Source organism: Trachurus japonicus, chromosome 17 (assembly GCF_045865225.1).
Source record: "Trachurus japonicus isolate A0001 chromosome 17, Traja_1.0".
Lineage (NCBI taxonomy): Eukaryota > Metazoa > Chordata > Actinopteri > Carangiformes > Carangidae > Trachurus > Trachurus japonicus.
In genome coordinates, this window is record NC_140923.1 from 27,184,779 (window position 1) to 27,200,205 (window position 15,427).

Sequence of the window (15,427 nt, forward strand, 5' to 3'; positions counted from 1 at the left end):
TGTCAGTTCTGCAATGTTTATACAGTAGAATACCAATTCTAAGGTGCCCATCATTTCAGAGATGCATAGTGGTGCCTCGACCAGATCAGATTTGGGTCACAAGACCAAAATGGGTCCTTGTGAAACTACCTTTGTACAACTGTAATAGTGTTTGTTTCTTCAGTATCATTGTGGAATATTTTATTATGGGCTGTACTGGACTGTAGGCGGGACTTTGGGAGAAGGAAACCAAACATGTATGTTTACTTTAAAAAAGTAAAAATAAAGTAAATGAGTGTTGTTAAATGAGCTGTGATTAACTCAACATTTGTAATGCTCATATTATAATCTTGATTTCAAGGCATTGCTACTTTTAATAGTTGATGAAGGCAGTTGTGAATTTATGAGACCAGTATTTTCTTTTTTTAAATAATGCTATTTAGTTTAATAAAGTTGTTTATCAACTGGCTGAACTGTTGAGATCTGTCTGTTCAAAACTTAAAGCAGAAGTAAGCGATCCGGTCGTTTTGGCTAATGCTGCGTTCCAGGCAGGCTTTTGAAACCGTAAATTACAGCTTCAAGTCACGACTTACGACTTTGTAGCGTTCCAGGCAACCCACTCGTGTTTTTCCGACCTGTTTTACCTGTGAAAGTCACTATAACGGCCACTCGTAACTTCCGACCCGTGAACTCGTACCAGTACGTCTTTTTTTACAGTCTATGTACCAGATCGAACTGGTAAGACTTCACAGGTCGGAAAAATACGAGTTGCCTTGAACGCACCATAACAGTCCTCGTCCCTACGTCACCACATTCACGCGCATCCCTTGGCTGCACACACAGCCCTGCATGCCGTTCTCTCTCCTCATTGGATAAAAATTGTAGGATACGAGAAAAGTTTTCTCCTCGGCTCAGAGCAGAGCAGAGTGACTGACAGACCCGTGTTTTGGTCCAAACACTCAATGTAAGTGATTGCTGTCGGAAGATATAACTATTTAAGACTTATATTAACACAAAAATATCGCTTACTTCTGCTTTAACTACTGGAAATATATCCCTTACTAATGAGGTGATTCTCATCTTTAAAGCCCCTGACACACCGCCACGACGCGTCCCAACGCCGACGGCTTTGGCCGACGAGTCTGTCGCCTCTCGTCGGGAGAAAGGAAAAAGTGAAACACACTGCCCCGACTGCTGACCAGAGCGATTGAGTGGCGAGGACTCCCACATAGAAATACAGACAAATTCTAAGTCATAAAGTGGTAGTTGCCATGTACAGTAACCATGTTGACTTAACAAAATAAAATGTAGACTGATCGGTTCATTGTAAAACATTTATTTATTTACGTAAATGTGGTTATTTCAGTCCGTAGCCCAGAGGCAGCCCTGCTCACTTTTAATTCAAACAAACTAATGCCACTGCCACAGTTGTTAAATTTCATCAATGAGACCAACATTAATCTCCCCAAAACAATTTAACCAGCCACGTGTTAACAGCGCTAAAGCCAAAATTAAAACAGTTTTTAGCAGCTTACTGCTGTGGCTCGGTTGCCGCAAACTGCCGATAGCCGATGCTAATTTCTGTTAGCCCGTCTATACATTATACGTTAGCATTAAGCTAGCGGGCTTTATATGCTTAGTTGTGAGCTGTGTGTGTTTTGAACGTTGTTTCAAACTATGTGGGTTTGATTGAACATCTTACTCCTCTTTTTATTTTGTATACCATTTTACTGTAGGACAGGCTAGGACACCGTTTGTTTACTGTGGTCACTTCCGTCCCTCCCACACACCGCGCTGATTCGCTTAGGGCACGGCCAATCAGAATCGCCATAGCTAGCACACAGCCAATCAGAGTACCCGACGAGTATACTCTCCCGACGGCCGACGAGTCCCGATTGAGCATGTTCAATCGGCCCCGACGAGACCCGACAAGACCCGACGCTCCCCGACGGAGAGGAACACACCAAACAGACGAGCTCCCGACGCCGTCCGACGAGGCCCGACGCCCGACGGTCGGGCCGGTGTGTCCCTGGCTTTAAAAGCCACTTGTCAAGATTTTAACTTTATTTGGTTAAGTGAGAAAATACACAAATAAATAAAGACGTTTATTATTTAAGTGACAGACTTATAATGTTTGTCTGTACAGTCTTATACAGTGGCATACAAAAGTTTGCCACTTTATAAATTAAAAATAAATTAACGTCAAAATTTCTGTTAAGCAAGTGTAAGATGAAATGATCTTCAAAAGGTATGAAGTAAAACATAAAACTCTCTTTTGCAACATTTTCATCAATATCAGTGTATTTTTGTTTGTTTTTATACAGTTTTAGAGTGAAAAGGGGAAATGAAGCAGCAGCCTGCAAAAGAATGGGAAACCCAGGAGACTTGAGCTCTCAGATAACTTTGACCATGGTATCAGACAAGATATCTACTATTTACACACTGTGATAGTTTTCAAAAGGGGGGCTACTATAGATACTAACTATGCAGGGTGGCCAAACCTTTGTCTCTGCTGAGGGCCCTTTTCCTTTTCTGTGAGTTTGACAATGTAAAATATGAAAATTAAAATTTTTTTTAAAAAAAACATTGTTTAAAATATAAAGGGAATGTTTCATCTGTAACTTGCTGAACTGTTCACATTAACAGAAATTTTGACCAGGGGTGCCTAAACTTTTGCATGCCACTGTAGGCCTACATTCCACATTTGGTATGGTCATATGACGGATTTTAAAAAGCAGACCACCTGTAAGTAGCCCACCCATCTGTAATCAGGCGAGTCATGGCAGCATCTGAAAGAGAGAATAAGGCCATAGCTGCCGCTCAAAAGCTTCAGCTCATAGCGGGTCTACTCTCTCGGGCTCGGTCGGTATCGGACTGCGACTGCGACCTATGACTCCTCCGGAAGAAGCGAAGATGAAAACTCAGCAGAGTGAGCCCTCTCGCTGTGCTAATACACTCTCTGATCAACGCTAACCAATCCTGTCATAGTTTTCCGTGTTTTGGAGGAAGTAGCGCTAGTGTAGCTCTGCTAGGAAGCAAACAGCCTGACACTTCCACGGTAACAACGACAGTTGTAAAGCACTTTCACCAAAATGCGTGTATTTTAAATGCATGTTTTAAAGGACATGCTTTTGTTAAGATGGCTGTGACTGGTGTTCGTTTACTTATTTTATAAACGGTCAATGAAGTCTGGAGTTAGCCACATGCTGCTAGGATAGCAACATCCCATGAGCTGTGGAGCAGAGGCTTCTCAGATACTGCTGCATGTGTCTGTGTGTGTTTTCACTTGATCCACTTGGACCTGCCTGAAAGGTTTGTTGAATACTTTAAAATAAGTTCACCAAATATCTATACATTACTTTAATTTATTGAGAGACCGTGTATTTCTTGCGGTAATGCTTTTCATCTCGTGACAGTTGTGATGACACTGTAAGAAAATGAAGTGAGTCAAGTGAAGTGGACGGTGTCCAGTGTGTAGTGAATGAGCTTATCCATGACAAGAAAATAGTGTTAATTTGTTCACAACTAGGATGAGTCATCAATGAAGTGACGGGTTTGTCCCTCAAGAATTTCATCATGAAGACCAACAGGTCATACAAGCTTGTGCTCCACAAGAAAGGTTTTGGTGGAAGTGGTGAGTGAAAAATAGTTTTGTCTAGGTTTTTCTTTTAAAACATTTTTTTCAATGTTTCTCAAACTGATTATTCCTCTGAACAGATGACGAGTTGGTTGTCAACCCAAAAGTTTTCCCTCAAGTCAGTCTGGGGGATATAATTGAGATTGCACACCCCACAGACGAATACAGGTGAACTTCCAAAGCATGAGCATGTCTGTGTTGAGTAGTCTTTATGTCTTTTCACTATAATTTGATTTTTGTCTATTTCGAAATTCCCAGTCCTCTGCTACTGCAGGTGAAAAGTCTGAAAGAGGATCTACAGAAAGGTAAATGACTGGACTAGATAAAACTTTGATAATCTCTAATGTATAGTTTTAAACGTGAAGTTAATTTTGAACCCTTTGAGACAAACTGTGTGTAAAAACGGGCTATACAGATAAACTTGCTATGCCTTCACTATTCATGATGGATATGTGATCTTATGCAGAGACAATCAGTGTGGACCAGACTGTGGCACAAGCCTTCAAACTACGTGCATACCAGGATGTGATCGTCAACATTGTCGACCCTAAGGTATTTTGACTCCACGTCCTCTGCGGCTCGTCCACCTCTCAGTGAAAGAGAGGCTCTCACACTCCTGTGTTTGCAGGATGTGACCCTGGACCTGGTGGAGCTGACCTTCAAGGATCAATACATTGGCAGAGGAGACATGTGGAGGCTGAAGAAGAGTCTGGTAGGTAGGGCATGTGGGCATGTGGAATTGTGTAATACTACGCAATGGCACATGAGGATTCAAATGTCACAATCTTTATTCCAGGTGAGCACGTGTGCTTATGTGACACAGAAAGTGGAGTTTGCAGGAATCAGGTAAAGCATTATGCTACACTTATCTACAAAAAATACATTCAGAGCGACTTAGCCCGAGGTCAGTGTGTGTAAATGTTAAAGATTTGTTTGACCAGGTAAAGGTTAAAGGAATAGTTCAACATTTTGTCAAATTGGCCCATTGCCATAATCCCTATAGTCATAGCAGTAGGTTCGTTACGTTTAATTGTCGGTGCAAGCTATTTTTAGAACGGCGGAGCAGAGCCGTGAGCTGCTCAGAGCTACGCTATGGGATTTCTTAGTTTCCCTCATCAAACTCATCAAATACACAATCCAACAACTCCAAAACGCTCTGGTGGACAAGTTGTGACCTGCACATTCACCACGCTATGAGATAACGGAACGTTACCGGACAGAGTTGTTTTAGAGGCAATTGCAGAGCCGAAAAGAGACTGCTTGCCTAAAAACTGCGGGAATGCGCATCAGTGGTTTTGCATGAATTTACCTCTAACAACAACTCTGTCTAACCTACTGCCATGACTATAGGGATTATGGCAATGGACCAATTAGCCAAAATGTTGAACTATCTCTTTAAAAAAATAAGAAGAAAGTAGACATTTGAATGAGACCCCGTCAACTTTTTGCTGAAATTAAAAACAAACAACACAAAAAACTATAAGTTTCCCTCCTAGATTATCATTTAATACAATTTTGACCATCTACAACACCTGTAGAGGAGGAAGGTCTTGGTAAGACTTGAGACCAAGAACCTGATGGTCACTCTAAGATCCACAAATACTGTGTGGAGATGGAGAAACTTCCAGAAGGACAACCATCAAAGCTGCTCTCCTCATCATGACTTTATATCAGATTTATTCCAGGTGTTTGTCAGAGTGTCCCAACCTAGCCTCTCCTCTGATGAGGAGAGCGGTGTTGAACTCAGTGTTCCCTTTCCCTCGCTCTCATAATGTTTCTGGTTCTCTAGAGCTCAGGCCAGTGAACTGTGGGTGAAGGGAGAGAAAGTGACCTGTGGGTACATCAGTGAAGACAGCAGGGTGAGTGTTCAGGAGGCAGACGCTGATCACACATGACTGATTGTTAATACCATGTCCAGATATGCTTTTTTCATCTAACAAAGAATTGAAAGGAATACTATTAACAACAGTTTTACTTTTACTTGTACAATTTGAACTGTTTTTTTAAGTTTGGTGAAGTTCCACACACATTTTGTCCCCCTGTACCTACATTTTATAGTGAAGATCAAATGTAGAAAACATAGAGCGCACTCACTTTTATTCTTATTATTATATCAAAAATGACTCCAAACATCTTGTTAAGAACATTTATTACATGAATACACAAGCATGTAATAATAATATTATATAATGATAATAATAATCCCATTACCTCAATCACATGTGAATTGAATTGAAGATCAGTTGCACGAGGCATTTCAAAATAAAAGCAAATTAAGATAATTTCATGGGGCTATAAAATAAGCCTCATCAGTAAATTTGTCTGGTTTGTCATTGATCTCACGACCCGGACAGAAGAGTTGGATGGGCCAGGTCTGGTAGAACCACTGGACCACCGAGTACCCAGATTCACTCTTTTTTCAATCAACATCCCAAAGACAATTCACAAAGAATGGCAGTAAATCTTAACGTATTCAATGATAATGATGAACTGAATGAACGATTGACTTTGCTGTCAATTAATGTATTTATGTTTGAGTTGTTCATTTGTCACGTGACCCTACGACCCAGGTGGTGTTCAGATCAACGTCTGCGATGGTCTACATCTTTATCCAGATGAGCTGTGAGATGTGGGACTTTGACATCTATGGTTAGTTGGAGTTCTCTGATTGGCCGTTCTCACTTTAAGAAATGTGTTTAGTCCCAGTGACATACAGGTCCTCTTATTGATTTGTACTGTTTGTCTCAGGCGACCTGTACTTTGAGAAGGCTGTAAACGGGTTCCTGTCGGACCTTTTTGCAAAGTGGAAGGTTTGTGATTTTCTTTTGTTTATCTTTGTGACTCTTAAATTGATTAATGATTTCATGAATTGTTACTGAACAAAATTTCTGTCTATTGTGAATCCAGGAGAAGAACTGCAGTCATGAGGTGACGGTTGTGCTTTTCTCGCGTACATTCTACAGTGCTAAAACCATCGGTGAGGCCTCTGTCATATCACATGGTCTCATCACGCTGAGTCATGACTCAGATTAGCATGTTTCTGTTTCTGTTTCTGTTTCTGAGCTTTCACTCTCCACAGATGAATTTCCTGAGATCCTGAGAAGCTCCATCAGACAGGATCACGAGGGACGTTTTTATGAAGACTTCTACAGGTGAGTTTAAAAAAAATATTTAAGATATACCGTGTGTTTGTTGAATTTTCAAAAGATAAAACAAGAACGCATAGAACAGGGGTACTCAAATACATTTGTCGAAGGGCCAGAAATTTTCTTAACAGACACCTTGGGGGCCGCACATTCAAATAGGCCTAGATTGAAATTAAATTCACCTTTTTCATCTAATAATTTATTTTTATTTTACTTGTAAGCACATAATTTTTATTTATACACTTCATGGTGTTTTGTATGATATAAAATGAAAAATCTTGACATTATCATATCATTTACATATCATGCTGGAGCTTTACACTGCTGACTTGTATCCTCAGACATGCCCTGTGATTTTCAACTTAAATATGACCTGACCATCACAGGACATGTCTGACTCTGTTCTGAGGATACAAGTCATTGGTCCTGAAATGTGTGTTTCTCTTCTATAATACACATTCTACATCTCGAAGGCGACGTCTTTCCACACATGGGCTTTTCAAACGAGGCAGAGCTCAGTGGGAAACAGTAGGAGACACAGGCCGATGGAACCGGGACACAACAGCGGGAGAAGCAGGTCGTGCAGCTGTGCGCCGCAGGTGTGCACGGAAAAACAATTGCGTCTCATCAAATGCGCGCGGCTTCACGCTTCATCTGAACGGCCCCCATGCATGATGCACACACAGTTGAACCAAGACAGCGGTCAAAATCACCCACGGTCTCTGCAGACAGGCAGGGAAAACCCTGCAGTCCAGCCCGCTCCCCAAACACTCGCGCATGGTGATTTGGGTTCGTCTGCGTTTCTGTATCCCAGTGCAGGGCCTCACAGGCACACACAAACGCTCCGCACGTGTTTACATGTCCCAGCGCTTTGACTTACAGGCGCACGGAGCCCGAGAAATACAGTATACAGTAATATGTAAACTAGTAGAACTCAGTCGCGGGTCTGATTGGAAGGTTCGGCGGGCCGGATGCGGCCCGCGGGCCGCCTATTGAGTACCGCTGGCATAGAACATAGCAAGCAAGCAAACAGACAAACATTTGGCTCACATAGTACATATTCAGATTCAAATTCTTCCAAGCAACGGGTTCAGGAGTCACATCCTACATTAGTAAAAATAAATTAAAGAAATAAAATAAAATAAATTAATGGCATATTGTTATGTATGATATTATATGTTTACATGATTAAAGAAAGGTAAACAGAAGTAAAAGTATATCAATGAAATGATAAAGTAGAGTGTCCCTTTCTGAGCTATGATACAAACCCTGTTGTGAGATTGGTGGAAATATTCAAACCAATATATGACAGAAAGGGTTCACATGTTTTACAAGAAGCATCATCTTTGCTGTGTAGTTTACACGTCAGATCCAATGCAACATATTCAAGTATTACTCTTTTTCACTGAACCTAAGATGGAACTTTTTTCATGATCCAACCTCAAAAGAATACTAGCAAGTGTTACAGAGGTGTGAAGCTGAACACATTCACAGACCAGATGATGGTGGCATCTGATGACTTATAATATGTTTTTTTGTTGTTTTTTTTTAAATCAGGGTTGTGGCTCAGAACGAGAGGCGGGACGAGTGGACGACATTACTGGTCACCATCAAGAAACTTTTCATCCAGTATCCGGTGCTGGTGCGACTGAAAGAAGCAGGTGGTGGAGTCCAGCTTTTAGCCTAATGTTGGATCTTTGGATTAGGAGCCTTGTGTCACTAAGGTCCTAGTTTGTTTATGCGTTTGTATTTATGTTTTTGTTCATTTGTTCTCATGCCAGATGGATTTCCTGTGGGTTATAATTCAACTGCTGCTCAAGGAAACTACCTGGAGGCCATTAACCTTTCCTTCAACGGTGCGTGCTCTCATCCCAGGGCAGAACAGTTTTCAGTAACCTCGTTTCTACTGAGGAAGTTCCTGGTAAAACATTTCAAGAGGAAGGAACTTTATAGGAACGTCCTCTCACTCAGCCGTCTAGGCCGCTGTGTCTCCACTGCAGAGAAGGACCTGTATATACATAATCATTCTGCAACTGTTTCCATCATCGCATTATCATACATCTTATCTTCTTTTACTGTTGTTGTTTTCCAGCACTGTAGACACTTTATAGTAATGCTCCTCTTTTGTTGAGTCTTAAAAATGCTTTTAAGATGAGATAAGATAATTAAAGGAATAGTTCACCAAAAAATGAAATTCAGTCATTAGTGACTCATCCTCATGCGGATGAATACTCCGGAGTAGTTTTTTATTCCTCAAAGTGCATCTGGAGACCCGGGAGGCCATTTTGTAGTCCAACAAAAACTTTATATGAGATTAATAGGGCCCGGCACAAAAACGTCCATAAAACTACACAAAAACCATTTAATATTCCTCCATACAGCTCGTCCACTGCAATCCATGTGTCCTGAAGAGATATAGTCCAGAGTTTACTCGAAATAACGTCATTTAGGACATTTTACAGCCTAAACAGTCCTGTATTTTATTTGTCTGGGGCGCGCTCTTGTGATGCACATGGATGTGACCGGAAATCACGTAAATCATGTAGTTTCAGATAAATTCTGGACTATATCCCTTCAGGACAGTCGGATTGCTGCGGACGAGTGGTGTGGAGGAATATTTCAAGGTGTTTGTGTAGTTTTATGGACCTGTTTGTGTCGGACATAATGCACGCGTGAATTGCGTGAACGCGAGAGCGCGCCCCAGGCAAATATACTGTTTAGGCTGTAAAAATGTCCTAAATGACGTCATTTCAGGTAAACTCTGGACTATATCACTTCAGGACACTTGGATTGCAGTTGACGAGCAGTGTGGAGGAAGATTAAATGGTTTTTGTGTAGTTTTATGGACGTTTTTGTGTCGACCCCTATTACTCTCATATAAAGTTTTCGTTGGACTACGAACCAGCCTCCCAGGTCTCCAGATGCACTTTGAGGAATAAAAAACTACTCCGAAGTATTCATCAGCATGAGGGTGAGTCACTATTTTTTTGGTGAACTATTCCTTTAAGATAATCTTTTATTCCTCCCACAACGGGGAAATTTACATTTTATGTCCCAGATGAAAAGAGGCATTACAGTAATTCCAGCACCTGATTAATATTTGAGCAGAAAGCTGTGAACCTCTCATCAAGCATCAGGTTCAGTTCTGTCACTGAACTCTCACCTTGAATCTCCCACAGTGTTTGACAAACACTACATCAACCGTAACTTTGACCGCACCGGACAGATGTCAGTGGTCATCACACCCGGGGTGGGAGTGTTTGAGGTGGACCGTCTGCTCATGATTCTCACCAAACAGAGAATGATTGACAACGGTGAGTGTGATGACATAAACACACCTCAAACGCACAACCTGAACAAATCGACCTGTTCACGGAGAATCAAAGAGCGGTTGTGTTTCCCTCTTCAGGTATCGGGGTAGACCTCGTGTGTATGGGAGAGCAGCCGTTGCACGCAGTGCCACTGTTCAAGGTAACATTATGTCTCTGTGTTTGCATCAGGCCCCACACTGCAGCCGTGTGTTACTGATGTGTGTGATCTTTTCTCTGTAGCTGCACAACAGGATGACGTCTGGAGACTCTCGCGTCGGAGACGACTACAACCTACCTCACTGGATCAACCACAGGCAAGAAGACATGATGCACCATGACAATAAAGACTGATGAAGAGTCGAAGCTAATCTCTATCATGTTTCTCATCTTTTTGTAGCTTCTACACCTCAAAAAGTCTGAACTCCTGTAGCTCCTTCACCCCGCGAATCAAACTGGCCGGTCGTAAGGTAACTAACATCCTAACGCAACCCTGTTGTTTTATTTCAAAAGCATTTCTTATATGTTTTAACATCTCTTTAATATTTCAATTATTCCTAGATTCATGCTGAAAAGTTCAAGAGCAACAAAGACACACACAGTGAGTAATACTTTCAGAGCACGATGTAGATAAATGTGTCGCGTTCACACCAGTCTTGTTTAGTTCCTTTGAACCGAACCCTGGAGCGTTTACCACCTTGGTGCAGTTCATTTGCATTGGTGTGAACGCTGGCCTTGAACTCTGGTGCAGAACAAACAACCGCTTTCTGGTCCGCATAGTGGGGGTACTCATGGTCCGCTATCAAGTGAACTCTAGAGTGGTTGGTTTCAGGTGTGAACCCCATCCGCATTATTGTCCACAGACCTCACTGGTCCCGCTTGTATGGCAAAGAGAAAAAGGGGTTGTAGGCTCTCATTACTGCCTGTAGTCTGACAGGTATGACCGTATGATTCCAGAGGCACCTTATTTCTAGCATAAAATACGATCATTTACTCACCCAGATAACTTTGGTGTCATTACAAGTCATTCCGACGAAATTAGATCCAGCCGAGAGCCGTGTATATCTGTATAATGCAAGTCTGGGCACCGGAATGCAGCCTCTAAATAACACATTATCTCCTGCAAAACTTGTTCATTTCACCAATATTTTGTTATGATATGCTAGTGCTATTCCCCTCTGAGTCCGGGGTTAGCTGTTAGCTATAGCTATAGGGTTAGCTGTAGCATTATATGGATATTCGCGGTTCTCGGCTGGATCTAACTTTGTCGGAACGACTTATAATGACACCAAAGTTATCTGGGTGAGTAAAAGATCGTATTTTATGTTAGAAATAAGGTCCAGATTGTAAAAAAAAAAAAAGCAATTCCCCTTTAAAGAGTTAACGTCTGTGTGGGTTGTCTTCAGGTTCTCCTGCCTCCTCCCACAGTCCAAAGACATGCACATTAGGTTGCCTGACACATCAGAATTACCCATATGTGTAAATGTTAGCGTGTGCACATTGTGTGTCAATAGACCTTTTCAGAGAGTATAAACAAAGACAGGTGTTACCAAGGATACGAATTAAGGCTCCATTCCATTCAGGCTAAACAGAGGCTGTGTTCGAAATCACCCCCTATCACGGATGTAGTGCACTATATAGTGTGTTCGCCATTTTGTAGTGTTGTTCGAATTCTCCGCAATTAATTTCATCCACTATGTAGTGGATGACAAAACACCCACAATGCACCGCGACATTGAGTGAACAAGCGATGTACACTACTTTCTACTCCCGTATCCCACAATGCAATGCGGTCGTGTTTTGCCAGAGAAGAAGAGGAAGCTAATTAGCATGTTAGCTACGATTTATTTAGGCAATTTACCAAAAAAACTCCTCAGACATATTTGCCTTCGCTCCGTTTGCCTCGCCCGAGGAGCAGGAGTTGGGCAGCAGCATCCGAACATTAACAGGCAACATTAAATCAATCTAATTAAGAAACTGTAGTAGAATATGTAGTAAATACGATCTGACGAGCTAAGCTAATAGCCACAGAGCATAGCCACAGAGCCGTTAACGGCTCACGGTCGGGACACAAAACAGTAGTTTACCAAACCAAACTTCCGATATTTCAACAGTTTATTGTCCGAGTAACACAACCACACAGAATCACATCCTAAAATGTTCCCGCAAGTGTCTGGTTTTTCTTATTTTATTTTTTATGTGTCCGGTTTGTTTCATACATCCATGGTTTGTTTACATGATTCTCGGCGCGTCTGCTTCCGTCACAGCAACTCCTGGCGCATCAGCTGACGCAACCACGTCCAGAAAATTACCGTCTAGTGTCCGAATTCTCCTCCCGTCGTTCCCTACATCGTGTACATGATGTAGTCCACTATATCATATACATGATGTAGTGGATAGGGAGTGAGTGAGTGAGTGGATGATTTCGAACACAGCCAGAGTCAGGGTGCTGCTCTTGTGCATGCTGGCTCATTAGAAAAAGCTCTGCTACACTAAATGGAATGGAGCCTAATTCGTATCCTTGGTAACACCTGTCTTTGTTTATACTCTCTGAAAAGGTCTGTATGTCAGACTGATTACATGTCCAGTGTGTACCCCACCTTCTCCTTATGCTGGCTGAGAAACAGCCTGAACTTACACACTTAGCAAATGACAATATGACTTGAAAAACATGAGAACCACTGATGTAGAAACCCACTTCATCTACTGACTCTGACCTTCCCCTCTCAGCTCTCTGTGCTCAGAAGGACTCTGACAACAGCCTGCCTATCCAGGTGGACTACGATGCCTATGATGCCCAAGTGTTCAGACTTCCTGGACCTTCACGGATTCAGAGGAGCACCAACTTTAGGTATCCTTTTACCTGGAGTAAAACTCCACTTACCTTTAATTTTTTAGATTGGCGGGTCAGAGACATGAGCTGCTAAGGTAACACAATGGAGGCTCATGGTATTTCCACGTTTCCCTCATCCAACTAAATACACAATCCAACAACTCCACAACACTCTGGTTGACAAGTTGCGATAGGCACATTCACCACGCTATGAAATAAAGAGGTATAATTATTAGGGCCGGGACTTTAACGCGTTAATTACGATTAATTAATTACACAAAAAATTACACGCGGTGCACGCGAGAGAGGCGGCAGTTTGAGAGGCTGACTGGCAGAGAGCTGGTGAAACGCTAGCATGGTTATTTAAAACACCATCTCTGATCTCTGACTGCACATAGATACACAGACAGGGGCGCACGCTAAAATCACGCTAATCGCTCAGCTGCAGCCCCCCCCCTGAAATCCTGTGGGAAACACTGCCTGACCTGTCCCTGAACATCACACAGAGACAACATGGAGCTGCGTGATTGGTTACTGAGTTTTATTAATGTTTACATCTGGCTGCTGAGTTCAACAAATCAGTTTATGCTTCTGTGATTTAAGTAGCCTAGTTAAATACTACAGTAATCATCATAGTGTATTGGCAGGAAAGACCACTTAATCTGTATGTATCAAATATCGATTAATGAATTAATCGATAATTTGCATCCCTAGTCTGTTGGTCTTGGTTAAGTACCACCTTGAAAAAAAACAATGTTTTGTTGCTTAAAGCAATTGACCTTTCGCAGAAGCTCCGCCCCCCTTAGTTACCGTTGCTAGCCCGACAAGCTTCTCGATGCTGCCCGAGTGTAAACAGTGTTTTTATATTGAGCGTCTTGAGGCATCAGAGTCTCAGAGGCATATGAGCGCTATATTTATGAATATTAATAATCACTAAACATTCTGACACCACTACAAAATTGCGTGGTCACAATGTCAACATAATGATGATCAAAATAGGGCTTTTATCGATTCATAAATTGCATCATGTGGCGCATCTGCAAGAGAATACGGGTAACAGGACGTGGTGTTTGTGTCGCGGACCGAGACCAGAGCTTCTTCTTTTCTTTTTTTCTCCCCACCGAGAGGATTCAATCTGTGGAAGTACACTATAGTAGGCTACAGTGTTTCCTCATATGTACAGCTCCTTCTGTTTTTTTAAATTGTCGCAAATACACCGCTGCATGTGTTCCGTTCATTCATCTCCTCATAGCGCTGTTTGTTATTCATTAGATTCACATGACGTCACTGTGTTTCTGCGCCGCCATATTTGTGTCCGAATCAGGGCAATCTGGGCACAGATCACAGCATGTCACGTTACCAGAACAAGTGGAGTAGTAGGAGGAAATCAGCAAGAGACGGAAAATTGACGTTATTTGAAAGATGCCAGGATTATATTGTGCTGTTAACTGTGATAGCAGTCGCCAAAAAAAACCCGGACTGCAGTTTTATTCCATCCCAAAAGACGTAAAGTTATAGACGGAATAAATGGTTGCAGTCTATCAGTGGCAGCATGGGCTGTGACAAGTCTCACAAAAAGAGGGGATTCACTTTTTTTTTAATAACATGGATATATTGAATTCTGCATTTTGATCACTTTCTTATTAATTACTCACTGATTCTGCATTTAGGGTCTTTTATTTCTGTATAACAGACCGTTGCTAAGTAAAACGGGCCGTTGGTAGGGACGCCGCTCTGATCAGCGGAGCAGGGCAGAAGAACTATCAAGGATTTTTACCTTGTGTTTCATTTTTACCAGCTTCAGACTAATTGTGATGTTAGAAAAATGACTTGTAGCTGGTTAGAGGGAGAGTGGAGGCTCTCTGCCTCCCTCACCGCTGCTGGAAACCAAACCTGCGATCAGAGCGGACAGAGCGGACGGGCCAGCGCAGTGTCACAGCTGTGACCAGCTGTGTCTGTGCCACCGCGAGTCCGTGACACAAACGTGTCCCGTATCGTAATCTCTTATGACAGACAGGACTACATAAATGCGCACACCGTAACATTTACATGATAATTCATCAATCTACTGATTGATTATCAAAAGCTCGTTGAAAACAACTACAGACGAGTCGACCGAGAGGAGGGTGAGGAGCAAACAGCGGAGAAGTGACCGGACTAAGGACTTTGATCAACACTACGTCTCAAATTAATTAGTTAATTCATAAACTGTGTAATAAGTGGGATAATATAGAGTTTGTCTGTTGTTATAGAGATATAAACCCAGACAGGATGTATGAAACCCTGTCATTTTGTCAAGAAACTGTCATTTCCATCCTGCGGTTTGCATGCTGTCATATGAGGAGACCTGTCAAATCGGACACAAATATGGCGGCGGTCCCTTCGACGTGACGTCACTGCAACCCATGAATTGGCCTTCACACACACAGAGCGAGAGAGAGAGAGAAGCGCGCATGCTGCAGCAGTGCGTGGTGAAAGTTAAAGTTGTAAGGTCCGACCCCCCCCCCCCCCCCTTAAAAAAAAA

General features: G+C 42.2%; 1 protein-coding gene across 11 annotated transcripts in view; it reads left to right on the forward strand.

Moving 5' to 3' along the window:
- Positions 1–3,012: 3,012 nt before the first annotated feature.
- The window catches only part of depdc5 (DEP domain containing 5, GATOR1 subcomplex subunit), a 41,991-nt gene continuing 29,576 nt past the window's right edge, over positions 3,013–15,427 (forward strand). For 4 of the 11 annotated variants that reach the window (XM_085804655.1, XM_085804653.1, XM_085804648.1 and 1 more), the window contains exons 1-20: positions 3,017–3,037; positions 3,509–3,613; positions 3,697–3,784; positions 3,875–3,921; positions 4,083–4,168; positions 4,245–4,328; positions 4,413–4,462; positions 5,406–5,475; positions 6,187–6,265; positions 6,365–6,426; positions 6,524–6,593; positions 6,696–6,768; positions 8,320–8,423; positions 8,544–8,618; positions 9,942–10,076; positions 10,172–10,233; positions 10,314–10,387; positions 10,471–10,540; positions 10,632–10,671; positions 12,801–12,921. In XM_085804655.1, the coding sequence (XP_085660781.1) occupies positions 3,556–3,613; positions 3,697–3,784; positions 3,875–3,921; positions 4,083–4,168; positions 4,245–4,328; positions 4,413–4,462; positions 5,406–5,475; positions 6,187–6,265; positions 6,365–6,426; positions 6,524–6,593; positions 6,696–6,768; positions 8,320–8,423; positions 8,544–8,618; positions 9,942–10,076; positions 10,172–10,233; positions 10,314–10,387; positions 10,471–10,540; positions 10,632–10,671; positions 12,801–12,921 (1,448 nt within the window). In that variant the 5' untranslated portion in view covers positions 3,017–3,037; positions 3,509–3,555. Of the gene's footprint in view, positions 3,038–3,508; positions 3,614–3,696; positions 3,785–3,874; positions 3,922–4,082; positions 4,169–4,244; positions 4,329–4,412; positions 4,463–5,405; positions 5,476–6,186; positions 6,266–6,364; positions 6,427–6,523; positions 6,594–6,695; positions 6,769–8,319; positions 8,424–8,543; positions 8,619–9,941; positions 10,077–10,171; positions 10,234–10,313; positions 10,388–10,470; positions 10,541–10,631; positions 10,672–12,800; positions 12,922–15,427 lie in introns of all 11 variants that reach the window. The other 7 variants (XM_085804657.1, XM_085804659.1, XM_085804652.1 and 4 more) reach the window with 4 other exon arrangements.